Source organism: Patiria miniata, unplaced genomic scaffold, assembly GCF_015706575.1.
Source record: "Patiria miniata isolate m_02_andy unplaced genomic scaffold, ASM1570657v1 HiC_scaffold_22, whole genome shotgun sequence".
NCBI classification, from domain to species: domain Eukaryota; kingdom Metazoa; phylum Echinodermata; class Asteroidea; order Valvatida; family Asterinidae; genus Patiria; species Patiria miniata.
The window spans coordinates 16,550,378-16,577,998 of NW_024037061.1; the positions used below are offsets into that span (position 1 = coordinate 16,550,378).

Consider the following 27,621-nt stretch of genomic DNA (forward strand, 5'->3'; position numbering starts at 1 on the left):
TGGTTCTCTTGAGGCTAGTATGCCAGCATGTTAACACCTGCTTTTTTTTGGAACACAAAATTCATTCATTCATGTTAGAGTTGCTAAAGTTGAAGACGCAGTCGTTGTGCCTAAAATGTTGAGGTCTCATGTCGTAAACTTGAAAAACAAATTGTATAACTCGTACTCTATCCTTTGAAATTGAATGAAATCAACTGAAGACAATGACGAATCGGTGAGGCCTGCTGCTGGGTCGTGACCCAAATATCATAGGCTCGTCATAATCCCTAGAAGGTCAAAGGGCACAAACAAGGGACAACGGAATGCGGTGACAACCCTCACGTGACTGTCAGGCCAGGGCATGATGCACGCACGCGATGACAGATACCCATGATGGACCAAGCTACATCATCTTGATTGCCGTTGGTTCCTTGCTCTATGGTTTTACTATGGTCCTTCGATATCACGGGTCACAACCTGTGATTACAGAAACTGTGATTTACGTAGCTGTTTCTGTCCAAAAAATCGATGTTATACTTACAGAAGCCGAACGATCTTCAGTCAAGTAAATTAGGTTCATGCTCGCGAGTGTTGTTACGGTATGTATACAGCAGGAAACGTTGCCATGGTTATGGGATAAATTTAGCAGACAGGTGCAAGTGACCAAGGACTTCACACCTCGCGCAGCTGGCTCCTGATTCTATGTGCGAAAAGTACACCGAGTTTTGTACGATCGGGGCCGGAAGGACACTATGCAATTAGGGCAAACAATAATAGCTGAAATCTTCGAGAATGTAGAAGAATATAGCTCTTGAAGTGTAGCGTATATTGTCAGAAGCCACAACCCCCGCAGTCACGAGCCTCAGCCTGTCGAAACCATTGACATGATTGAGTTGATCAAACATAGAGGAGTCTCGAGTTCGCTTTGAAAAGACTATTTCCGGAAACGGCTCTCTGCGTGTCAACTGCATTCAAAAGATAACGCTGGACCAAGATCGTGCGGTCGTATTGTATTAACGATGTTTCTCGGAGTCATGCTATCATTGGGTGCAGCATTAAGATGACGGTAAAAGAAAACAACGATGAGGCATCTCCAACTACCTGCAACTATACAAGCAAAGCATCTTCCTCGCTCCTGAAACTCTCTACCGATCTGCCTTGCATCTGTGATCCCGGTGCTTATTCCCATCATGGCGGTGGGCATCTTACCGGATGGGGGAGCATCCCGGACCGAAAGACGGACCGCAGGAGGCAAGGCGTGTCATCGCGGACCCCGAGGAAACCTTTCCCTTCGCGGTTGTACGAGGCGACCACTTGGGACAGCCGGTCCGACGACTATACCTTCAGACATTGCGAGAATATTGGCTCCTACATGGAGCAGTACCGACGGGACCACACCGTCATGGACACGGGGCGGACCCGCAATCGTGCTTCTGATGAGATGGTCGTCTTTCTGCCGAGTAGGTCTGCATCGAATCTTGGATCCAACCAGGGAGCAAGGAAAACGGACTATCTTCGTTTACCATCCGTCCGGTAGGTTGTGACCTAAGCATCTTGGGAAACCATGGAGAAATAAAACACAGGGAAACCATCCTTAGTCTTTGTATTATTATTTTTTTAAATACCTTGAATTAAAACTGCCGGCGAGAACACACGATTATATTTCGATGTTTTGAGGATGATTAAGAAAATGATAGCAGGCCTACATTGTATTTGGAAATATATGAATTAGGTTAGATTATTTAAACAACTTGAGAGTGCGCCGTGAAACTTAAAGCACAATAAACATGTTCTGTAATATTTCTTTTTGAAAGTCAAATAATCAAATTATATATCATCCAAAACAATATTTACTACAATATTTAACGTGCCATGCATGGGTGTCGTCCCATAATAGTTGTCCTCGAAATGTCATGTTTGCAGACCGTTATCAAGCTGTGAATATTACGTAATACTGCAGAGCTGACACAAGATAACAAAACAAACTTTTACCAAAATACGCACGATTTCGTGTATACTGAATATGTTCGTGAACCATGACTAGTACAGTGTGAATCATTTTTACCAAATTTACAGCCTGTAAGTACAGTCCCAAAGGTACAGTATTACAAGTCATTATATCGTAGGGCAAAACGACGAATTCGCAAGGCCGCTTTGCTCTTATCTTTCTGGACCGTTTCTTTGCAGCAAGTAGCAATAAATTTCAGCAGTGGGAGTGGCCCCATAGGAGTCAGAGTACGATGTATCATGGATACCATGGGACGTATTAAGGGAATGTATATGTATTAATTTAGTCACCATCTTAGTGTAGCGGTGTACAGGGTGAGTAAAAAAACGAAACCCAAATGTCGGGACCATTGTTTAAGTGAAGTTCTGCATGTAGCACTTTTAAAATCTAGAATATGAAAGCCCAATTCATAAGCTTTCTTTTAGTTTAAGAATCATTCAAAACACTCATGTCACGGAGTTTTAAACACAACCACCGTTTTAAAGTTCTGTCCACGGATCACAAAAAAGGCGTGCGTTCTTTCATCAAAACGAAAACAATTCACACACATCCCTATGTGATTTGTTTTCGTTTTGCTGAAAGAACACTGAACTTTTTGTTGTGATCCATGGACAGAACCTTAAAACGGGGGTTGTGTTTAAAATTCCGTAACTTGAAAAGTACATAAGCGATTTGAATGATTCTTGTACTAAAAGAAAGCTTATGAATTGGGTTTTCATATCCTAGATTTTGAAAATGCTACATGCAGAACTTCATGAAAACAATGGTCCCGACATTTGGGTTTCGTTTTTTTTTTTACTCTCCTTGTACTGAAGTGGAAGATGACCTATAAATGTTTAAAGGCTATTGGCTAATGGAGACATGCACGCGAAGTATGTTTGTTAAGTGGCGCGGTCGATCATAGAACATACATTAATTATCCCGAAATATATCTCAAGCCGTTTTAATCCGGTGTATAAGTGATAACACGCTATCATCTGAAAATATCTGAAGTGCCTGGTAACTATACACAACACAACTGCGGCAGCCCTACTGCAAACAGTATTATACCATGCCATGTAAACACCGCGGCCTACTTAAACCGAACATTACCCGGTATTCACACTGAAATGAATTTACACCGATCACCTGAGTTTATTGGATCGGGGTCGAATATTAAGTGGCCTTGCAGTTTATGGTATTTGTAATTTCACAATTTTTTTTCAGCCCTTAAAGGGAATATACAACATTTGCAAACATCGAAAAATAAAACTACCTAGTTTTTACGAAATACCTTACTAGGATGTTGGTAAATGACAGTCTAAAGCATCCTGTAAAATTATGGCACCTGGTGTGAAGTCATTTTCAAGAAAATGGTATTTTTGTAAAAATGTCCAACGGTGGTCGGCCGACCACCGTTGGAAAAACCTAACTATTTTTCAACTACTGCTCCTAATTAACCATTTTTCTTTCAGTCCAAATTTTGTTTGCTATTGGTTACATGTTCATGAACGGGTGCAGGCCGGCTAGACTGGTTCCATTACCTTACAAGTTTCCGGCATCTGTAAATTGATCCATTTTATATTTAGTGGAGTCAGGGAACCAGACTACTTGAACGTTTTTGTTTTTCTTGTTTTTTCCCAGCATTTTCGAACACAAACCTTCAAACATGTCAGTCTAACAATATTTGATCTATTATACTAACCCCTCAAATAGTTCATTTCTGAAAATTACAGCAAAAGCCAATCATGTATAATGAGTGTTGAAATCTGCCCATGGCTTCAGGCCGCCCTCCATGATCATCTTTTTGTGACTACGGCTTGAGCTTGTGGGCATTATTTAAATGCAAGTTTCAAAGCTGAGGACCGAAAAAAGTATGTTATCGGATAGCGTTACATTCTTAATTTGTGAAATATCCAGTCGTTGTTGGAAACGGTTTAAGCTTGGTATACAGTAGACTAATGTTATTTTATTTTTTACAAAAATGAATGACTATGTATGAGTCTGCATGGGCACGGTTACAAGAATTCCGTGACGTTCTTCAAAGTAAAAAAAAGTCAGTTCGTCTGTATGAATTCACGGCGCTGGACATTACATAAAACACGTCAAAACAGGTTTGTGCATGTATGTTTTCTTCTTCTTTTTCCAGAGATAAACGATCCACAGTGTCGCCAGCTACAGTCACCATAATCGACCAACATGGCGTCAACAGATGCCAAGTGCGTGAAGATTCCCCAAGGGCAAGCTCCAGAGAGCAGCACGGCGCAATGTCGGTATCTCGACAAAATGGCCAGCCAGCACCTACCAAAACTCCCCAAACCAAGGGAAAGCGCAAAAATGGGCGGAGTAAAGTGGGTAATGGGAACGTAGGGGGCGCCAAATCTAAGACCGTCACGATTGACTCGTACACGGGAGGGACATTTGTCAACATCGTAGGCGAGTTACGGGCGGAGATAGTGGGCAGCAAACTCAGCCGGATTGGTAGAAACAGTGCGAAGACCGAATCCGTGTCATCACAAAGCAACAGCTGGTTTTCGTTGGAGAGATCGCGAAGCCACCTGAGAACGAGTTCGTTTGGCAGCATGGCGCCCTCTGGCGACAGAGGGATAAACAACTTGAAACAGCCAATCAAGCATCTCGGTCGCGATGACGTCACTCAGGCAAGGTCGTATGAAACTTGGGAGAGTCTTTGGCGTGACAATTTCAGAACTCTAGGAAGTTTAAACATCGAGGGTGCCATGAACGACGGACCCAGAAATGCCAGGCTCAAGACGCACAAACTCGAAAACGAACAAACGGACCGCATTAGAATTCCATACAGAGCCTCGATATCACCCCGAGACAATCATTACGACGCCATGCCAGAGATTGCCTTGGGGGAAACGGGAACCATGACCATGACTAAATATTTGGATTCCCGTGCACTGTTTCAAGCAAACTCTTTCCGTGGTAATAACCGTCACGTGACGACTAGAACTCGTCTACCAATCAGTCAACAGCGGAGGGCTCCGCCCCTTTCTCAGGATACTATTGTAGTTGGCAGGGGCTCGCCGTTAAGAACAGAAGAACAATACTGCATTGACAAGTAAACTTAGAAAATCTGTCGGTTGAGTCCTGCCAACATGTCATAAAAACTGAATGCAAACCAATTCTTGCCTTATAAAATTTATATACATATCTTGTGGCCATCATACTACTTTGATTCGTACCCATGTCCTACCCAAAAGCACTATAGCTGATACAGCTGGTCTCTTTCACAAAATAAAATTCACCAAATGAAGTTATTCTTTCCATTGTACGAATGTAGAACATTCATTATTTGTTTTGTTCAACGCATAAAGAAATCCATACGTAAGTACGTTCAAAGTAGACCAGCTATGTTCTCAGTCCCGCCGCAAACATAGGCTGGAAAGGGGTTTAACGGAAAGGGATGTCGTTATTTGGCCATAGCCTTGCACTGTTAAATGAACAAAAATCAGTGTTATCCCAAGTGATTGTGAGATCAAAGTCGCTGACTTTTTTCGGGTGGGAACCGACAATCTTCTGCTAAGGCCAAAAAAAAAAAATAAAAAATAAAAAAAAATAAGTCGGTGTCTGGTCAGCGCGCGCGTCGATTTTAATCATGCGCGTCAATCTTTTTTTCCCCAAAATGTTCCGCGGTAGCTCCAACAGCGCCCTCTATTGCTGCACCTCCTCCATTTTTTTTTTTACCAAAGAGCACCAAGGAATGGGAAATTGCACCAAGGTAAATGATCGAGGGCACCAAGGCAAATTATGGAGGACACAAATGTACATGAGGACACCAAAAAAAAAAGAGCAAAGTAGTGCCCCACCTTGTCTGTACAATCCAAGCTTGGGGAAAAAAAGCCAAAAAAAAAAAAGAAGAAGAAGAAAAAAAAGCCGCGTCGCTGCATCAATTCCGGAACTTTGGTCTGACCAGATACCGAGTATTTTGGGGCCTAATATTGTAGACGTCTTAACCACTCGACTTGCCGCGCCAGGGTCGACTGGCTGGTTCGAATCTGCTAACAGCGAGTTCTAGCCAGACAACTCATAAGATGGAATTTGCGCCGGGCTGAAGAAACTTCAATACGTTTAGGCTCATTGGGTTTTGCCTAGTAACCGACATGCTGAATTTACATCCCCCCGAAGCAAATGTCATCTTATGAATAGGGGTATATTTAAATACGTTGTGCTACAATTAAAAGACGACATAATTACCCCTTTTTTAAAATATCAAATCTATTCTATTGTCCTCAGCATTAATAAAAGTCGAATTCTTATTCAAAGAAACTTTCTGTACATTCTGTTTCCTTAATTTAATTATTGTCACTGGGTTTTTGTAATCGTACTGTCGCAAAGGCCAATCGGAGAGGCAATGTGTTTGCTCCATAAAAGACACCTAATGGGCTCGCGTTATTTAAAAAAAAGTGAAGTGAGGACACGGCTTTTGTTGTCATTATAGATTGCATTGTTATGCAACCGAGAGCGTATACGTTATACTGTGAGATTATGCACTAGTGAAGGAAAACAAATCTACGTGAAAGAAAGTACATGTAAACTCATAATGGTGGCGCTATTTGCCAGCACTGTGCGTGCGCGAACTTGCGTAAAAGTTTTTCGAAACCTCGGTTTCATCATTGACTTTGGCTTCAGAAGTTCAGCTCCTGTCTACTCTCTTCTGATTGTTGCTCAAGCTTGGAATGGTTTCACATATTATGCTGCTTCAGAAATGAAGCACGTTTAGGTTTTTTCTGTTATGGACACTTTAGTAAATGCTACTATTAAATTTAATATCTCGATAGCTCCCAAAATCTCCGAGTCCGATGCCATGCCGAACGACGGACGAAGCCGAGGTTTGTAAAACCCACTCTACTTGCCGCTTAATAGGCTGGTTCTGCACCGTCTTGATAACATCTTCAGTCTTAGAAAATAGGGGCGGAAACCAGTCTTCGGGTTGACAACAAACGCAATGTGTTTTTCCCCCATGTTTTTTTCCCGTCCGCGGTACAAGTGCCAGACATTCATTAGCACGCAAATGCGTATTGGAAATAGTCTGGTGACAGTTTGACTGACAGAGACCATTCACTGATGCGTGACCATGATAAACTATCAATCAAGCGAGTAGACGATCATGACGATCAAGTCGCCCGGCCGCGCCTGGACTTGATCGACGCTGTATTAAAAAATGGTCATGCATGACAACCAGAGCTAGTGATCAAGAATCAAACTACAACTTCAACTCGCACCTGTACTAGTAACAGGGATTATGAGTAAGTAAGAGACATATTTTTTTGAGGATTTTTTCTTCTCACGTTTTTCACTGCACTGTGCTATAGCCTTACTCCTAGAACTATGACTATGAGGCTCCACGTAGCTCCACTACGTGGAGCCTCATAGTTCTAGGAGTACTATAGCCTATGTGCACATGATAGCCTAATGGTTAAGTTATATTGTTATGGGGGTCAGACAAGTCGACCGTTGAGACAACTCGACTCGGGACAAGTCGACCGTTGAGACAACTCGACCGTTGAGACAACTCGACCGTATGTGCGATAAATGGAAAGACAAGTCGACCGTTGAGACAAGTCGCCTCGCATGTTTTTGGGCCTAGTTTTGGGGATAGTACCGGGGATTTTTGACGGCGGCTGATCACCGTTTGGGAGTGATGACACATGAGGGTTTTTTGTTGCATATAACAGAGCCGATATAGCGCAGCGTGATTGTTTTGCCGGGCCTGTGCGCCCACTTGCTTGCCGCGCCGGTTGACATGCCCGCGTGCCGGGCCGGGCCCGGTCCTCGCGGGCAGGGCGCGCCGGCCCAACGCGACGGCCACCGGATCGGATCGGATCGCCGGATCGCCCTCTGTGCATCGAGTATGCCCGCGCCGCGCCCGGGACCGGTCCTGCCACAGATTTTTGCAACTTTTTCCGCTCCACGTGTATACATTTCCATTAAGTCGAGCTTTCTCAACGGTCGAGTTGTCCCGAGTCGAGTTGTCTCAACGGTCGACTTGTCTCAACGGTCGAGTTGTCTCAACGGTCGACTTGTCCCGAGTCGAGTTGTCTCGACGGTCGACTTGTCTGACATTCATTGTTATAATGCATGATGATGAATTATACTAGCTTGAGCATGGAGGAAGGAACCTCCATAGCTTGAGTAGCTCCAGCTTAACAAGCTCTTAACAAGCTCATCAGGAATTCAATTCCTGATGAGCTTGTTAAGCTGGAGCTACTCCAATGAGATGATGAGTCTTTTTGATGTTGATAGCGCGGCGATTGTGAAGCGCAAGCGTAGGGCCCCTGTTTTATTTTACCTCGTGTAATCTGTAAGGCTATTCCAGAACTTAATGCCGCGTTGTAATGTTCCATTTTTAAACAAAGTGGTTCGATTATGGATTTGATACAGATTACTTCGAGATGAACTTCTCGTTGAATATGAATGTGTCTATTGTTGGGGAAAATGTCCATACTAGGTCACGAATTTACCTGCCGCCAAACACATCAATTTTCACCTAACTTTGTGATTTCACCCAAGAGGAATCCAGGAAACTGTGTAAATGCGAAAACAAATTAAGCAAAATGTGGTTTTAGAGCACATTTTGGATGCACACGTCGTGCAGAACTAAGTTGAAGCAGCCGGTCAAAACTGATTGAAGTGGCTGAAAGACAGCGGTACGTTATACACATGACATCGACAACCATGACGTCGCATGAGCCGGCCATTGATAGTGCAATACGTCATTATGAATATTTATTTTCTCATGAATATTTAGTTTATTTCAATGTCTACTTCAAATACGTCTAAAGATTGATTTTTGCAACAGCGATCGTGCGAGGCCTAGCGGTTAAGAGTCTCATGTTTCAAGCAAGAGTCCGAGGTTCGAATCTTGATGAAGTAACTGACTGATTAATAAATAGGAATAAAGGAAAGGAGAGGGTGAGAGTAGAGGAGGGAAAGTGGAGGGAATAACCATAAAGGATGCAACTTTTGGCGCTTGAAAATTAATTGAAAAAAAGTGGTGATCCAGTATGGAATTTTTTCCTATTGTTGTTGGGAATTGATTGTGGTGGTGCAGGCGATACTCATCATTTTATATTCTGTCACCACTTGTCATCGTGAATAGTCTGTGACTGTGGGGTGCTGTGGTCCAATGGTTACGGTGTTCGACTCGTGTGCCGTGGTACATGGGTTCGAATCCTGACCGTGGGAACATGGTGCTTGTGCTCTTGAGCAAGGCACTTTACCATTATTGCTCCGTCCTTCGGATGGGACGTAAAGCCGTAGGTCCCGTGTGTTGTGTAATGCACGTTAAAGAACCCAGTAACACTTATCGCTAAGAGAAGGGGTTTGCCCCGGTGTTTCTGGCAGTGGCTGCAATATGTGCCGCAGTACCTTGTAAACCAATATAAGGTGCTACATAATGGGTCTCATATTTCTCATAAACTTTATTTACCTTTCTTTAATAATAGACATAATTTCCAGCGCCTTGAGTACCTAAATGCTATATAAGACTCCGATATTATTATTATTATTATGATGTGAGGTGCTGTTTCATGTATAAAGTCTTATTACAGACATAACTTTTTCGTGTGCCAAGGAAAAGGACGTAAGCAGCCCAGACACGCAAAGAGCACTTTTGGAGATAATCGAGTTGAAAGGTTTTCTGCTCCCATTTCTAAATGAAAAATCACATCAGGCTGAAATTTGGGCTCATGAAAGTCGTGAATAATTAAAATCATATTGTGCATTTTTATTTCAAAATATTTCTTAATTTTGAAGTTATTTAAATTTGTCTGCTTACAACCTATTACCGGGAACTCCATCTGCCTTAAACGTGAAGTTGCCCTGCATTAAACGTGCGCTTAAGCGGCATGTTAAATCCTAACGTCCTTTTGCAGGGATCAAACTTGGCTTTGCGTACCCATTTAAGTGCCAGGACGTTTGGAACATTTTTTTTGTAACAAATAATTACACGCTTATGACCTTTTGCCGGGCACAATTAATGAAAAACCTCCTTCCGTCTTTTGTTTACTGTTAATAACGTCAGAATGACATAGCCCCAGGCCTTGAGACAACATATCAAATGAAACATATTTCCAAGCTTTATCGATTATCCGAAAACCTGAATTTGAACTTTTGACCCATTTTTTGCCCTTAGGACCTTCTTCCAGGCACCCGACGACTTATACCTAGAAGAGTGAATTTTAATATTTTATCCAATATCCACTGAAAGAGTGACAACATCATTGGCTATTGTGTGGATTAGCAGTGGGGTTTTGCCCAGCGCCAGTTTTGTTTTAGTAGGATGGGATACTTACCATGTTTCTTGATTGGAATAGAGATTGCTCACTAACCTTCCTGAATTGTCCCATCTTGTTGTTCTCACTTTCCACAAAAGACATAATTTTACATGAGCCAATCAGAGAAGGCCTCTGTGACAATGACGTTTACTGGAAGAAAACCCTTGCAGTCCAAATCTCCAGTGCCTAAATATTATGCTGTTGCTGTAGTTAATTTTTTTCGTTATATTATGTATATTATTTGCGTTTGTATTCAGAGTTGGAAATAAATGTTAAATGAATGAATGAATTGTAAGAAATTAACCATCACACAGGTGTTAGTTGTCAATTGTATGGTTCTCAGACTTTCGTTCCCTTAAAAAAAATTAAAACTTGGCAGAGCCACAAATAAGAACAAAAAGATGGCATTCACATCGATAACAAGTAAGATTTGATTCGATCGGAACCTCGAGTTCACAACCAACGAGCATACCTGTTGTTTTCAGAACAACACATCTTCTCAAGAGAGATTCTTCAACATCGGGTTAAAGGGAAAATACAACATTTGCAAACATCGAAAAATAAAACTACCAAGTTGTTATGAAATACCTTACTAGGATGTTGGTAAATGACAGTCTAAAGCATCCTGTAAAATTATGGCACCTGGTGTGAAGCCATTTTCAAGAAAATGGTATATTTGTATACATTTCCAACGCTGTTCAGCCGACCACCGTTGGAAAAACCTAACTATCTAAAAAAACCTAACCTTCAATTACTGCTCCAAATTTACCTTTTTTTTTTAGTCTAAATTTTGTTTTGCTAGCTATTGGTTCCATGTTCATGAACGGGTGCAGGCCAGCTAGACTGGTTCCCTTACCTTACAATTTTCCGGTATTTTTGATCCATTTTATCTTTAGTGGAGTCAGGGAGCCAGACTACTTGAATATTTTTGTTTTTCTTGGTTTTTCCAGCATTTTCGAACGCAAAACTTCAAACATGTCAGTGTAACAATATTTGATCTTTTATACTAACCCCCAAATAGTTCATTTCTGAAAATAACAGCAAAAGCCAATGATGTACATTCCCTTTAACGCAAACCCTTACTATATATGACCACCATGCCAAGTTTCAAATCTTAAGATTTGATTTAACATTTTGTGACAGGATTTTTTTATATTTTTATTATTTGACAATGTTTGAACCTCTTTCTTAATGTTGTAGGCCCTAATTTCTTGTTTTCTGAAAAGTTAAAAATTTGATAGTTGGAAAAACAAAAATTTCATGGAGAATTGAGCCCCGCTCATTGGCACTCAAAACATGCACTTATCCTATTGACCTACCAATGTACTTAACTGAAAAAGTCTCATATGCATTGGCAATATTATTTACATTGCATCTGTAACTATAGCCATTGAAAAATGTGTTACACGTGTCAATGGCTTCAGTAATTATTTAGCCACGTCATAAAACTTAATTTTTGGAATAATTGCAGCATACCTGCCACGTGAAGATACCCTCTTTGTATACGACTTTGTAGTTGTAGAATGTGGGAATGTCATTCCGGCCACAGAAAGGCAGTAAAATGGTTGGACAATTTTCAGAACTTCGGAATCAGTGAAGCAATACAGCAATTTTCAAAGTGAATGTAGGCTTTTCTGAAAAAAGTCCAACTTGTCCAAGACCTGTACCTCAGAGTGGCTCTGCAGGTCTGTTGTCAAAATGTTTTTTTAGACTTTATTTTCCCTTTAGAATTTAAGTCAATCAGGCCTGCATAAAACTTCCAGGTCCAACTTGTGTACCCTGGTGAAGCGAATCTATGGCCTGAATGGAAACACAAATGTAGTAGTGACTAGTCAGTTGGGCAACCGAAGTTACCCTAAACATTCTTTTTAACTTAAGGAGCCAAAGTGTATGTATCAGAGTCTGTAATTCAACAAGATAGAAGGGCTGTCCCGAGTATTCAAATATTCCATCATCAACTGAATATTCGAATAGCTTTTGCCGTTTTTAAACATTTAGAAGAAAAAAAAAGGTATGCATGTGCACACACGACTGTGATGTTATTTTGATCACAAAGTTGCGGCGCTTTATTGTCAGACGCCACTTTTTTTGGTCGACAATGGTTCTATCATTGTTCCCCTCCTTTTAGCAGGTTAAAACCCTTGACCCTTATAAAATACTTACTGTAAAACACTTCAGAGGTCCATAATATCGATCGCCGCACGCACATTTTAACCGGCGTGTTTGCGTGCAACTTTTGACCAGTGCAGCACGCAGTTTTGTATGTAAAGCTTGATCAGAGAGTTTCGAATATTGAAATATTCGGTGAAACGCATAATCGAGTACTAAATTATTCGAGAATGGCCAGCCAGCCTTAAATGAGATATCAAGTTGAATCACGGATCCTAGACACCAGGATAAACGACTATTCTGAGCTCTAGTACAAAATGCACTCAGTGGACTTGCCTTAATTGGTTAGACGCGTGATAACGGGCATTAACCCTAACCCACCTCACTCCTCCAAAATCCTCCTGGCGGTTTTGGAGGATTCTAGAGGATTGAGGATGAATGGTGATTGAATCAAATGAGGATTCTGGAGGATTGAGGATGAATGGTGATTGAAGCACATGAGGATTTTGGAGGATTGAGGATGAATGGTGATTGAATCAAATGAGGATTTTGGAGGATTTTGGATGAATGGTGATTGAAGCACAAGAGGATTTTGGAGGATTGAGGATGAATGCATTTTGTGGCAGGACTGTCTGATGATTTTGAAGGATTTGGCGTTGGTTATCCTTCATTTAAACACGAGTGCAAAGTTTTGGGATGAGGAGGATTTTGGAGGATTGAGGATGAATGCATTTTGAGGCAGGACTGTCTGATGATTTTGAAGGATTTGGCGTTGGTTATCCTTCATTTAAACACGATGGCAAAATTTTGGGATGAGGAGGATTTTGGAGGATTGACGATGAATGCATTTTGAGGCAGGACTGTCTGACAATTTTGAAAAATTTAGGCACAGTTGCAAAATTTTGGAGGATTTTGGAGGATTGAGGATGGTTCTAAGCAAAAAGGGCCTAGGGGGTAAGGGTTAATACCCGTTGGCGCGTAATCGCGAATTGTCCAGATGTGCCATTGTGTTGGGTTTTTGCACGACATCTAAAACGGAAATATTCATAAAACTGTAAGTAAAACTACTTCTTATTTAAGATAAAATTGTTCCAAATTGTTTTAAAAATAAATACTTCAGGATATAACAGATGGTATTGTGCAGTTTTTGTCGTCATAGATGAAGTATTTACCCGGGAAATAAACGTCAAATTTCGAGGAGAACACCGTTTACCCAAATTTCGTTTTTAATTAGGCTTTTATTAAAAAGTTTTAGAGAGATAGGATGCCGAACCGATGAAACAAAAGCGACATTTCATTGGTCATCTTAAAGCTAAAGATATTGTGCTAAAGATTAACCATGGTTATGTAGTTATCACTTATCAGAATTCAATAATAAAGACGTAGACTCATGAATATTCAAAAATATAATTCGCTGGCTTGACAGACTTCGATGCCAGATCAGGTGAAGAGCCTTGCAAATCTGAAAGCCACCGCGCGCAGTGGTCTTTGTTGGAAAGTATTCATGGTATTTGCCACCAGTACGGGCCGTTATCACGCGTCTAACCAGGAGTTGGGCCGAGTCGTTAGGCCTAATCCTTGTGTGTAGGATCCGTGGTTGAATATAGACCTGTACATAAATTTGTATATGTTATACCTCCATTGGAATGACACACCTTAAGTTAAAAGATGAAAATGATCATTACAAAAAGCTAAAAAATATTCAAATTTTTGAAAAATATATATACCTGGTTTGAACATTTAGGCCTACCTGTGAAATAGAATACACTAATACATTCAATTAAACATAAAAGAGGTTACAAAATCACACCACCAACCAGGCTCTGTGATTTGTTACTTCTCTAATGTGGACTTTCAACCCTGTACTGATAGGTTATGCATGGAATAGCGGCGTGCCTACGCAGTGTGACATTTACAAGGGCTGCGGAAATTATTCAGCTCGCTGTATTGGTTACACAAATTTCCAATTTTTTTTGCGCTGTGTAGTTGGTGCGTTCAAGAATTTTGACATATATACCATGTTTGGACCTGCAGTGTTTTCTTTTGTCAGCTAAATGTTTCTTTTCCTGTATTTTCTACAAGTAATGAAATATTTTGGTCTGCTTATTCAAAAAAAAAAGTAGGCAGGTAGTTACAGGACCTTAAAGGGAATAATACAACATTTGCTTTTGCTGTAATTTTCAGAAATATATGGATTTGGAGGAGTAGTATTTTATAGCAAATATTGTTACACTGACTTGTTTGAAGTTTTGTGTTTGTAGATGCTTGAAAAACCAACAAAAACAATCATGTTCCTGTAGTCTGGTTCCCTGACCCCACTTAAGATGAAATGGATCTATCAATTTATAGACGTCAGGGAATTTTAGGTCAAAGAACCAGTCTAGCTGGCTTGTACCCATATACAGGTGTGTAATCCATTGCAAACAAAATGCGGACTATAAGGTAAATTTAGAGCAGTATTTGAAAATTGATACAAAAATACCATTTTTGTGTTTTAAATGTCGGCACACCAGGTGCCATGATTTTACAGGATATTTTAGACTGTCAGTCACTAACAGTCCAGTAAGGTATTTCATAATAGTTTGGCAGTTTTGTTTTTTTGTTTGCAAATGTTGTATATTCCCTTTAAATGGAAATTGAGAAAGTTAAGTCAGTTGAATAAAACATTGTCATTTATTTTAAGGATACTACTTAACCTATTTGAAAAGGTCTATTCATTATCCATGAAATACTGAAAATTATGCAAAAATTAAACGCCCAGCAATTCTTTCCAAATGAATCACAAATATAATGGGCCATAGAATTTAACTGATTTTTATTACATGACCATTAAAATGTGCATGTACTATAAACATCATGAACTGCACCGAACTAGATGACAGAACATGTCCATTACACACAAATTTGATTGTGGAAAGAAAGACCTCTAATCAGGAATTTCCATCTTGATGGAAATTATCAGAAATTATTCCATATAATTAAGGCATTTCAATGTCACACAGATTAATTTGTTTAGCGTTTTCAAGCAAAAATATCTTCTGCACGTAGATAAGATTGATATCTTTTGCGACCCACCTGCAGTGCCCGTTTTACTATCATTTCCTCTGACATCCCACTTTGCAAACATCATCTGCTTCCCCCCAAGGCATGCGTCTGCCTCTCAAGACTCCTCATTGCATCAACTACACGTTCAAATATACAGAGAAATCCTGGTGGTACCCTAGCGGTTATCCATGTGGTATCTTGGAGTGCACCGTCATATTTCTGTTCGAGGTGGGGACACCGTCGATCGACATCATAGGTGATTTGCTCCGGGGTATTGACATCTACGCATCCTCGTCATCTGCTCTCTCATCCTCATCATCTTCTCCTCATCATCTTCTCCTCACACCATGACAACAGCAGAAGATGTTTTTTTTATGTCAGGAGATTGACTCGTGGTGTGGCAGACCGACGGTGAGTTGCTCTGTAAGGCAATCCAGCACTGCGTACCGATACAAAGTTAACGTCCCGCTGTAAATTAAGACTGGAGTTTAGGTTCTGTATAATTCTGTTTTGCCATCTCGTTGTCTCCGACGCTGACGAATCGGCAGATTGGTTTCTCACGCTTTTTATTCTCTCGAGTGGCTCACGGTGTTTAGAGGCAGCGTTCAGTGTCTCTGGCTAAGAAAGCTTACCGGTACATTGGTGTCGAGTACGGTGTCGAGTGAAGACGTTCCACTCGGTAAATTGATGAGAAAGCCGGGGATCAATTTCATTGTTGACTGTTGAGATGCATTTGCAGATCAGTCTGTGTGTGCCTTTGATATATTCAGATGAAGGTTGTGATACGACTGCAGGAGATTAGTCATTCTTACCACATATTTTGTGTTTAGTTGCGAGTTGCAGTTACAGTAATTTTGAAAACAGTACGGTATATTCAGATCTGTATTGGATGGTGTTTGAGAAACGTGAGGATTTTGGAGGATTGAGGATGAATGGTGTATTAGCACATGAGGATTTTGGAGGATTGAGGATGAATGGTGTATTAGCACATGAAGATTTTGGAGGATTGAGGATGAATGGTGTTTAACATGAGGATTTTGGAGGATTGAGGATGAATGGTGTATTAGCACATGAGGATTTTGGAGGATTGAGGATGAATGGTGTTTAAGAGGAGGATTTTGGAGGATTCAGGATGAATACATTTTTTGAGGCAGGACTGTCTGACAATTTTTGAGGATTGAGGCGCTGGTTATCCTTCCATTGAACATAAGTGCAAAATGTTGGAGGATTGAGGATGGTTCCTAGCAAAAAAGCCCCGGGGGGGGGGGGGGGGGTTAAGGGTTAATGAGGTTTTAAAAACCACAAATTCAAGTTTTGACAGTTTCATTTTTCAACTGTAACACATAATTCAACTTTTTAAGTATTCTGTATACAACATTTGTTACGTCAAACTTAATAATTTACTGTACATGTCTTTGAAATGTTACAAAAGTTTGGCAGGTGCAAAAAGACATGGAGAAATTTTTGAAAAAAAAATGCTTCTTCAGAAGGATTTGTCCGTAAGTCTTGTGACGTCTCTAGTGTATGAGTGCAAGCGCCGGTGAAGTCAGAGCTAAGTTTTTTATGTATTTCCCGCATGTTTTCAGTGAAGCGTGCACCAGCTCTCCATATATTTATGCATGGTGGGTATGGTGGCTTCAGATCTGGATAGATTGTGGATACCCAAGGCAATTTGTATTAGAAACTCTCTCAATGTGGCATTTAAATACAGTTTGTTTTGAGAGAATACAGGCAGGGGAAAAGGAGGCATTTTTTGGAATAATAGTTCATGGTTTGCGTGTCCTGCATGGAAACAGTCACAGTGGTCTCTTTGTAATATTTCTAATGCACGAACTGAAGTTGGAAAAGAATGCAAAGAAAGGCTTAATTGCATTTAGAATAAGGTAAACTTAAGAAACAGCAGCAGAAAGGAAAAATTGTTAGGCTGAAAAAAAAAAAAACCAAATATTAAATTTCCGTTTGTTGTGATGCGATATTCTGCTTCAGCTACATGTATCATATGAGAACAGTGTGTTTTCAGAAAACTTTTGCGAGTCCTGACCAACTTGTACAGAATCAGCAGTATATTTTTTTAAAGCACATTATTTGGAATTTGATATAATTAACTTTTTTTTTTTTTTTTTCATCTCTGTATTTTTTTTCATCTCAAAAGTGAAACATTTTTGTGGCAGATTCTGTTTCTCAATTATGAGTAATTCCATTAAAAATCACTAGCACTGCATGCATTAGATGTATAACCCTGGCACGCCCTGCTCAAGATTACTGACATTATATAAAATATTGGTCCCTTTGTGTCGCTTTGTTGCTAATGTAGCTTTTTTGTTGACATTTCTATACTGTGCCATGGTTAAGTATCCATAACAGCTGAGTGCATCGATATTAAATTTGTTGGCTGTGTGTACACAAGGTTCCTGTGACCAAGCATGGCAAGATAGGATCTACATACATTGTACCTGGATAGACTAGAGGATATTAAATTGGTCTTTCGCTTCATTGTCGGGAGGTACTCTAATGGTATGATGTATCTCTATGCCTGTTTGATATTGAGTGGAATTTTAATATGTGATGCAACCTTCTACATGTACTTATAATGCGTGATTTAGGCAGTCCCTTTTTTGAAGGGCAACACAGCCATGCGCATGATTTATAAAACAGAACTTTTTAAAGGGTTCATGCAGTGAAATATTTTTTAGAAACACACTTTGTGCAACTTTCAACTCCTCTTAAATGTATGAAAACTATTTGGCATCCCTTTTTGGTTAATTTCATTAAAAAGTGCACTTCCTTAATGCAAAAAAATTCCCAAGCTTTTCTTGACAACTGAGGGCGATGCATGCTGCTGTGATTTCATTTCAGGAAGACTTTGTCCAGTTTAGGGGTTTTCTGTTCAAATTGTAAGTTACCCAAAATTGTCTCAATTAAGACATTTTGTGAGAAAGGCTTGCTCACTGGCTTACTGCCGTGAACTTAAATACAACAAATCACCAAAGAAAAGAACATTTATGACAGCAAAATTCTAGCAACTTTTGCGCTAAAATACCTGTAACATTGAGGTTTCTGCCTGGAATGACATCACAGTTTGGCTTATGGAAATTCGCCTTCAAAATACCCTTCAAAATGGCAAGAGGAAAATATTCTGTCTGGCTTGCTTTCATTTAGGCGAAATCCAGAAATGTCGGTGATATCCAACGATCAGTCAATTTACTGAGTTTTGGAAATATAAGAGTGCTATGGACGAAATCATGTTCCGTGATCAAAAGGTTGTGTGTGGTTTTTCACTGTTTCCTCGAAAAGTGTAATATCCACTGAGCTGAAACTTCAACAGGTTCTTTACCATTCTTCTTTGGATCTTCAGTGGTGGTATTATTGGAAACGAACAAAAGGCATGAAAGGCAAATAATCCTATAATTATATGCCTTTTAATAACAAGTAAATATTCATTTGGGCAATTCCACGGTTACTCACGTTACATTTTCGTAACGTGAGTAACCAATTTTGTGTGTCTTGTTTATCATACATAACACATTTTTCCGGATGTCATCTTTGGTGCTTAGGTACCGGTAGGTCTACTGGTAGGTCTACTCTATCTACCATGGGGATAACAGTTATTAAACCTTTTCAGTAAGGTAAGTACAGCCCAAGGAAACTCAAAAGTACATCAAAAATGTAACGTGAGTAATCGTGGAATTGCCCATTTTGATAAATGAGTATGTACATGGACGGACCTGTGTAGGAATGGTTCATGTGCTTTATACACACAGGCATGACAGGATGAAATTACAGTCAAACATAACATTTTCCAACTACATGTATTTATCATCTCTCAACAAAATCAGATGTGTTCATTGTTCAAATAGATTGTGTATTGAAAGTGCAATGTTACGAGTTGGGATATAATTTGACCACTCTGCATGCGACAGCCCCAAATGGATTGCGCTACGGTAGTTCATTTCTGTCCAAGCAGTTTAAATGTCTGATTAGACCCTGTACACGTGTGTTATTTTATTTGGTTTGTCGCGTTTCAACTACCGTTATCTACAAAAGATCAACAGATCAAGCGATTTTAATATTACAAAGATAACATGGTTCGTGTGATGTAATCTGTGAAAACATTTTATGTATCCTTTGAGTTGTAGAGTTTAGTTGGACAGGAATGTACAGTATGCTTAGTGCTTACCATGAGCTCCTAAAAGTAGAAGTATAACATGGTTCGTATGATGTAATCTGTGAAAACATTTTATGCATCCTTTGAGATGTAGTGTTTAGTTGGACAGGAATGTACATGTTTAGTGCTTCCCATGAGCTCCAAAAGTAGAGGTAAAACCAGTTCAGGATAGAGCTTAGTCTCAGTTTCAGTGCAGTAGATAAAGATTTTTGTAGTTGAATCAAATGTTGTTTCTGTGGTTGACTTAAAAATGGTATGTAGATTAGGAATGTTTATTTTCTTAATAAATAATAGTGTATACATTTATATTGCGCAAATTATGGATACAGGTATGTTCAAATGCGCATCACAATTATTATCCCTGTTTATCAGGAGTGAGACTGAGATCAGCGCAATCTGGTCTCTACCTTCACATGTTCCCATTTATACTCCTGGGTGGAGAGAGGCAATCAAAGTAAAGTGCCTTGCCTAAGAACACAAGCACCATGTTCCCTGTCAGGATTTGAACCCATGTACCACGGCACACGAGTCGAACACCGTAACCATTGGACCACAGCACCCATTCTTATTTCATAAAACATGACTTTGCTGGAAAGGCTGTATGCTGAAATTTCTGGCAATTTTCCTGAGCTGTAAACGGGAAGTCAGGGGGGACCGTAAGTAATGGCAGTCCATTTAGCAGCCTCTGAAAACGGTTCAATTATGGATAGCCGGACCTAATGGACTACGGCCATCAATTCCAAGGACCTTGGCAGCAATTTCCTCAGACATGCATGCTTAATTAGTTTAGTTTTCTCATCGTCATGGTTTTCAGCGATATTTAGGGAAAGAGAATTAATAATTAGGATTTTTTAATGCTGTGGGAGAACCAAAAATGCACATTGTTTTTGTATTTTCAGTTTTAACTTTTGTGGAAATGTACATTGTATTTTGATTGTGAAGAAAAGAGCTAAGGTAAAAGCATTACGTTTGTCCAATTAGAACAACTTTTAATTGATCATTTTTAAATTTTTGTGTCTCACATGATCATCTCACTTTCTTAAATAAATGTATTGAATTTGCACCACAGTTCTTCGGGTAAAGGAAGGGCATTTGTTATGTGGAGTAAATCAATTTTCAAATTGAAAACTCTAATATTCAGGCATAAGATTTTACAGACTTGTGTCTGAAATCAGTCTTTTTGAAGCTGAGACATTATCGATATAGAAAGCAATGCATCTTTCAGACCTTTTATCCAATTTTCAGACTTATAAAAAAAAAACTTATCTCTGAGTATAATAAGTTATTTTGAAATGAAACACAATAAATATTATCTCAAACTATTAAGTGGAAATCATATTAATTTGTTTATGTACAATATCTTGAAAAAAACCCTGAACACCCAAAATGAACAAATATAAATTTGACTTGGATAGATCAGGTAATGCATAAATATTACGTAAAATTTCAAATATTAAACTTCTTCAAATAAATTAACAGGGAAAATAAATTGGTTGGCGTAGGGGTTCATTCCCTGCCCTCCACCTACTGTGACCCGGTTTCGATTCCTGCCTGGGCCAATATGTACATTGGGTTTTCAGTCCCTGCCTGAGTCCAGGGGTTTTCCCCAGAATATGCCTCTGGGGTTTTCCTCCCGCATCTAAAACAGTAATTTCTTCACATTTTCTTCTCTTTACTGGGCCCCATGGAGACCAGTGGATTCCACTGAATGGGCTACCCAGTAAAAAAAAGAACAACAAAAAAAAAACGTCAAATTTAGGAAATATTTATCTGTGGAAAATATTCATAGTGCTTCAAACCATGGCTGAACCTTTTCAGAAAGAAATGAAATGTTTAATTATGGATACATTATTCTGTTTCTGTTAAAAAATTACAGCCACTTTAATCATTAACTGGCCCACCAGGCACCAGCGCCCCTCCCTTGGTCCTTGCAATTATTCAAAGTAATTATTCTAAAGCAAACAGGCACCAAATAACCCCCAACGAGGTTAACGTGCAACGACTGGCGTGCAAATTTGACAAATTATTTACAACTGCACAGCACCTTCGTCTTGCAAAAAATAGCACTACTGCCCTTTGGACATGCTGGCATGTGTACATTTTTATGTGTTGCTGATAGCGGTTTGACATTTTCGAAAAAATTATTCATGACACATTATACAGTTAGTCTTTTGCTCGGGAAGCATAGTGATCTGAATGCGAGAACATGTTGCACCGCGATTCTGGCACGAAGCGTGACTCCGGAGAATATCGGAATTTGTATACGGATGTTGAAAGTTAGTGTTAAAGAGGTTGTGGAATGCTCGAAGACATTTCTGTCATTTTTCGGGTATATGTAGCCTAAGGTGTGATGAAATAAAAACGACTATTGTTTCTGTCATGAAATGAGTACAAAAGGTACTTTTGAGAGCTGTTTTTCAGGTCCAGTTTTGACCAGAACGTGCAACTGTGTAATGTCGTCGTTGGGGGCAGCAAACAAAACATAGTAAATCGTGACGTAATAAACAGGACTCCTGATGTAGCAAAGTATAAATGAGTCCTGTTTATTACGTGTACGTCACGATTTTCTATATATACCCGAAAAATGATGGAAATGTCTTCGAGCATTCCACAACCTCTTTAAGAGTGCAGTCATTATTTGTAGAGTATAGTCGTGCACTTACATAATGTACAAAATGTATAATGCATGTGCATAACTGCACATAGCACAGATAATTTTGGGCTATGTGTGTTTATTTTATGTTAGTAGCCAGTAGGTGACATGAATGTACATTATGAAACAAAACTATGTTGCAAAATTTATCAGTTTCAGGGGATTGTTTCTCTCAGATAATTTTGAAAATCCAAATCAGAAAAGAAAACAATTACCTAATGCATTTTAAGATAAACCTGTGTGAATATCCACTTGGTTTTCTCAAACTGATTGTAGTTTTCCAGATTTCATCGATGAAAATGTTAAAATGACTGTTTTGGGATTCATAATTGAGAATACATGCATTTTGTAAATCTGCCTTTTTGGTTTGGGTGAATTTATCTCAACAAATTAATAAATGTTTGCAGTGTGATGCGTGGGGGGTGAATTGTTAGTTTTTGCTCGAAGCTTTATTGCATCTTAAATTTACTTTTATTACTACTCAAAAGAGTTGCATATCATAGGCATGCTTTCTACAAATATATTCATTCAAAATTTTCACAGTACATGCATGATGGGATATCTCAAACCCAGGGGAGACAATTTCTTTCAGTAATCCCACCCCCTCCCCCCCAAAAAATAGTCCAAAACATGGCCACAAATGCTTTTGAAAGTATTTTTTTTGTCATAATTAATCGTGAGCAGTCAGATAAAATGAGGGGTGGGGGATGCTTAATTGCTAAGGAAATGATGCTGTGATTTAGCATAGTTGCTCAGTGATACAATGTCATAGACCCATCAAACCGTATCCAGTGCCCCCCCCCCCCCCCACTCCTTGTTGCTGTCGGATGTTGCATGAGGCGTTCTTACAAAATGAGACACAACTGGGCAGAAGTCGAAATGAGGGTTTGCAGATTAGGAAAGAGATATCATTCTCCTTACAACACTGTTTGTTGCACTTCAATTGTACATTCTGTTGACAAGTTATTGCTGTTTAAAATTCACATTTATCAACCTGTCATAAGAGTAAAATACTGAGAAAAAGGCCTTTCAATTTCGAGTTTTGTAGTTGTGAAAATGAAAGATCCCAATTGTTTTCCCGCACATGTAAAAAACACTTTCATTCTACGATTTTTGTACCACTTCCTTAGAATATATGTACATGTAGTAGACATGTATTTATACATGTGTCAAAGATGACAAATATCCATAAATCTGAAAAGCGAAAATGAATCCCCCCCCCCCATTCTGTTTTTATTTTGTTTTTGGCCTGTTTCTCCACTACGTCCTGTGCCCAGTTCCGTCTCGTATTTCCAGAACGCCTGGCATATGCCGGAATAACTCCACATCTACCTGCTTGCACAAAATGCCACGGGGTTATTCGGGGATAAATTGAATTTGATTTCATTGCATGGTATTTGCTTTCGTGTCTTAACAAGACCCCATTTTTTCCCACCCAGTTGCCGCTAGACACCAGGGAAATCGGAGTACCGGTATATGCCGGTATACGCTTTAGGGCTTGCATTTAACGTTACAAATAAACACTGACGGCTACGTGGAGGGTTAGATCCAATTTGGCATGCCGTCTGACAGTCTTACGGTGTACTGTACTCTTTGCGATGTTCGGTAGTTCATCACTTGAACCACATTATTTTCACCTACATGTGTCAATGTCGATGCACGAGCAGCCGGGCAATAAATCCTCCTCTGCTTGCACGATGCACAGCTGTCAAGGCCCCGGAGGCTACGGAAATCAGGAAAGACGCAGGTCATCAATTCCTCCAATTGAGAAAATGGTGGGAGCAGTCATTGACAGGATATGAGGATCCACTGTTTTGTAACCTTGTAATTGAGGTGTGAAATTAAGGCGGCCGGCTTGTCTATGTGTCGGGAAATTATGCGCTTTGTTGGTGTTTTAGCAATGTGAATTCATTCAGATTGATGGATTAAAATTTGAAATTGGATACAGTAATTTAGAACACAATTTCTATGAAACTGAAATGGACTTCATTTTTATTCAATACTCATTTTTTTTTTAAAGATTGATTTTATGTTTTTACTGGTTCATGAAGTTTGAAAACACAGACAGATAAAATTGAAGTAGAGCACTTGAACTTTGAGTTGTTGATTGGTTTTGGTTTAAAGGATGAAAAGGCTGATACATAGATAGCCTGTTATAAATAGATGTCATTAATTTCACACCTCAGAAGATACCAATAAAAATACTTTAATAAAAGGACTTTCAAATTCAAAGTGTTCTTTTTTTAATTTCAGGTAAACAAGGGCTTCTAGATTCAGAACAGCATTCTGATGTTCTTCCCATTCCTGTCTTGTCTTAATGCCAGCATCGTTTCGTTGCCATGGCACTGGTGCTATTCGTCATCGCCATCTTGGCCTATCTGGTCCTCCATCAGATGTACCAGCCCTCGGCCGGCCAACAGCGCCAGCCTAAAGGCAGCCGGAGGCGGGAGAACAAATTCAAGGAGACCAGCATCTTTGAAAAGCTTGGCCTGACGTTCAACCAGTGCCCGACGTTCATGTCGTTCGTCGACCGCTTCAACACCTTCGAGCAGGTGGTGGAAGCCATCAAGATGGCCGGCCTGGAACGCAGCGAGATCATCATCGGGATTGATTTCAGCGCCAGCAACGAGTGGCAAGGCAGGCGGGTTTTTGCTTCCAGATGTCTCCACGATATCATGAACAGCAGAACGTTCAACCCTTACCAGAGGGTTCTGACGATCGTCGGTGCTACCCTGGAGCGATTTGACTCGGATCACCTCATCCCCGTCTACGGCTTCGGCGATGTCGACACCAAGGACAAGTCGGTGTTTTCTCTGAAACCAGACGATGAACCGTGCTATGGTTTCATTGAAGTTTTACAGTGCTACAACCGAGTGTGTCAGGACATTCAGAGAAGCGGCCCAACCAGCTTGGAACCCATCATCAAGAAAGCCATCGAAGTGGTAAAAGAGAAACCAACGTACCACCTTCTCTTGATCCTGACCGACGGTCAGTTGAAAGACAGCGACGGCAACGCCAGTGCCATTATAGAAGCCTCCAATTATCCAATCAGCATCGTGGTCATCGGTATAGGGGACGGTCCCTGGGACGCGATGGAGCACTACGACGATAACCTTCCCAGTAGAAAATTTGACAACTTCCAGTTTGTGAACTTCCACCAGGTCTGCAGCAAGGCCAAGTACGCCGAGGCGGCGTTTGCCCTCCACGTCTTGATGGAGATTCCAGACCAGTACAAGGCGATCTGTGAGCTGGGTTACCTGCGGAATCAGCCCAGTATCGAGAGCTGGGGAATGATCCCTCCGAAGAAAATCAGCCTTGAGGATGACCCGGGCTTTCGCAGGTCGCGCAGCGAGCAGGACGTGATGTCCGTCAATCCCGAAATCGTTCCAGTGTTGAGCAGGAAGTCAAGTAAGAGAATGAAGTCTTCGATGCGATACAAGTCTACAAAACGGTGATTTGGGAGGTAGGGTTTAACATTGGTTAATTGCAAATATGGTTAAGTGCAAAGTAAACATGTTCAGATTATTTCAAGTTTCTCTAAGTTAATGTGATAATGGAATTTACCTCTGGTTTTGTGTGCAGTTTTGCATTTCTGGGGAACAGAATGCTACTACTTTAAACACGACATGAGATAAAATCTTTTTCCTCCTGCGTGGCTGTACAGTAGACTGATGGAAAGCAGTCTGACTCGATAACATCATTGCATAAAAAAAATCCTCGGCATAAATTGAGCACAAATTCACACATTGCCACAAAAAATTCATGACTACGATGTTATTCAGCAGTCATACTTTCCATGTCCATGCAAAAACATGATAATGCCGGTCTGTTCTAGGACCTTAAATATAATTAATGTAAGATACCACAAAATAGCTTATTTGAGCTCTCTTTGATAACATTGTTTGAAAGTGAAGGTAAATTTAAAATTTAAAATGAAAGGTGCTACCAAAATCACACTGTAAACTTACCAAAACTATTTGCCTGTTATGAGCTGATTTGTCAATTCAGAATGGCACCTGCTTATAAATTGGCTTAATTTGTATAATTTGAACGTGCGGCTTAATTTATTTCTGGTGAACAAAAGCCATCGATGCATGTACACTTTAAAATCTGTCCGGCAATTTCCATGAAGCAGAGGTCAATTTTGTCACTTTCAAATTAGAATGTTTAGAAAATTTACAAGATGGAGTGACTTTTCTGGTCATTAAGAGGCACCAAATATGGTAAAAAAAAAAAAAACCTGAAAAATGGCGAAAATAGTTTATGTCAAAAGAATGGCTTCTGTAATTTGTGGGCCACGTGCTGGTTGCATTTTCATTGTGGGTGTCATTTACATACATGTACATGTGAACATGTACATGTACATGTAATCAAGTTACCCTTTGGCAATACAAAAAAATCCTGTAATTTCCTTTTCTAAGAAAACTAATCGTGCATCACCCTAATTTCCAGTCTAAGCATTATTACATAATATGGAGTACACTGCCATCAGTTGTCATATTGATCTCACCGCTTTGAAACCGTTTTGGTTTGACCAGAATCAGCTTAACAGATAAAAGTGTTTATTTTTTTGCCCTGTTGTCTAAGTTAACATGGTTAATAAAGAAAAAAAATGGTTCTTGAAACTAAAAAGATGACACATCGAACCGAAACGTGTACTGCGCAAAGCTACGATTGACGATAAAGCGTGGCCTATTATTTTTTTTACCTCTTCACTTTGGCAGTGTTTAAACAGTAAACCTTGCTGCCGCATTTGCTGGAGGTGCGTGTTTGTACACTAAAGAATGAAACATGCTCTTCAGTCTCCCTTCAAAACAAATAAAGAGCTCTACAAAAACAAATCTTGGACTGGTAATGTCTTTACCCCGGTACCCTCTCCCCAGTCCCTGCAAGGGGTAGGTAGAGGTGGTTGAAATCTAGAGTTCAAGAAAGGAAATAACACATACTGTCCAGGGGGAAAAAATTGGGAATAGATTGCAAAACAGGATATTTTTTTTCCAAGAAGACATAGCAACCACATGTGACCCTCTTGCATAAAAGGAGTTGCAAGTTGAGATACTGGTACATGTACAGTCTATAATACATTGTACATTTTACCTGGGCATATTTTTATAATTTTGAGATTTAAGCGTTCAAAGCTAAAATTATGAATATACTCATATTTCACTTCAAGGAAGTTAATTTGTAAATTTCGTAAAGAGTTCATTTGGGAACTTTAACGACAAATTTCTAAATTGTAAAAACTTTCTGAGGCCCAAAAATTGGGAACTGAAAATACCTACACGACTCCATCAGATTTTGTCCTATTCGCTATACCAAAGCTAAATTCAGTGTCCTTAACAATGAGCCCAAAATCCCAGTTTTCAAAAATTGTTCCAAG

At 39.8% G+C, this 27,621-nt stretch overlaps 2 protein-coding genes across 2 annotated transcripts; both read left to right on the top strand.

Moving 5' to 3' along the window:
• Positions 1-872: 872 nt before the first annotated feature.
• Positions 873-5,536, top strand: LOC119730631. Its single transcript, XM_038203618.1, has 2 exons — positions 873-1,512; positions 4,116-5,536. The coding sequence occupies exons 1-2, from the start codon at positions 1,040-1,042 to the stop codon at positions 5,053-5,055; spliced, it is 1,413 nt and encodes a 470-aa protein (XP_038059546.1). The 5' UTR covers positions 873-1,039; the 3' UTR covers positions 5,056-5,536.
• Positions 5,537-6,968: 1,432 nt separating this feature from the next.
• Positions 6,969-26,605, top strand: LOC119730581 (E3 ubiquitin-protein ligase RGLG5-like). Its single transcript, XM_038203560.1, has 2 exons — positions 6,969-7,239; positions 24,495-26,605. Exon 2 carries the CDS (start codon positions 24,581-24,583, stop codon positions 25,694-25,696), a length of 1,116 nt encoding a protein of 371 aa, XP_038059488.1. The 5' UTR covers positions 6,969-7,239; positions 24,495-24,580; the 3' UTR covers positions 25,697-26,605.
• Positions 26,606-27,621: the final 1,016 nt, after the last annotated feature.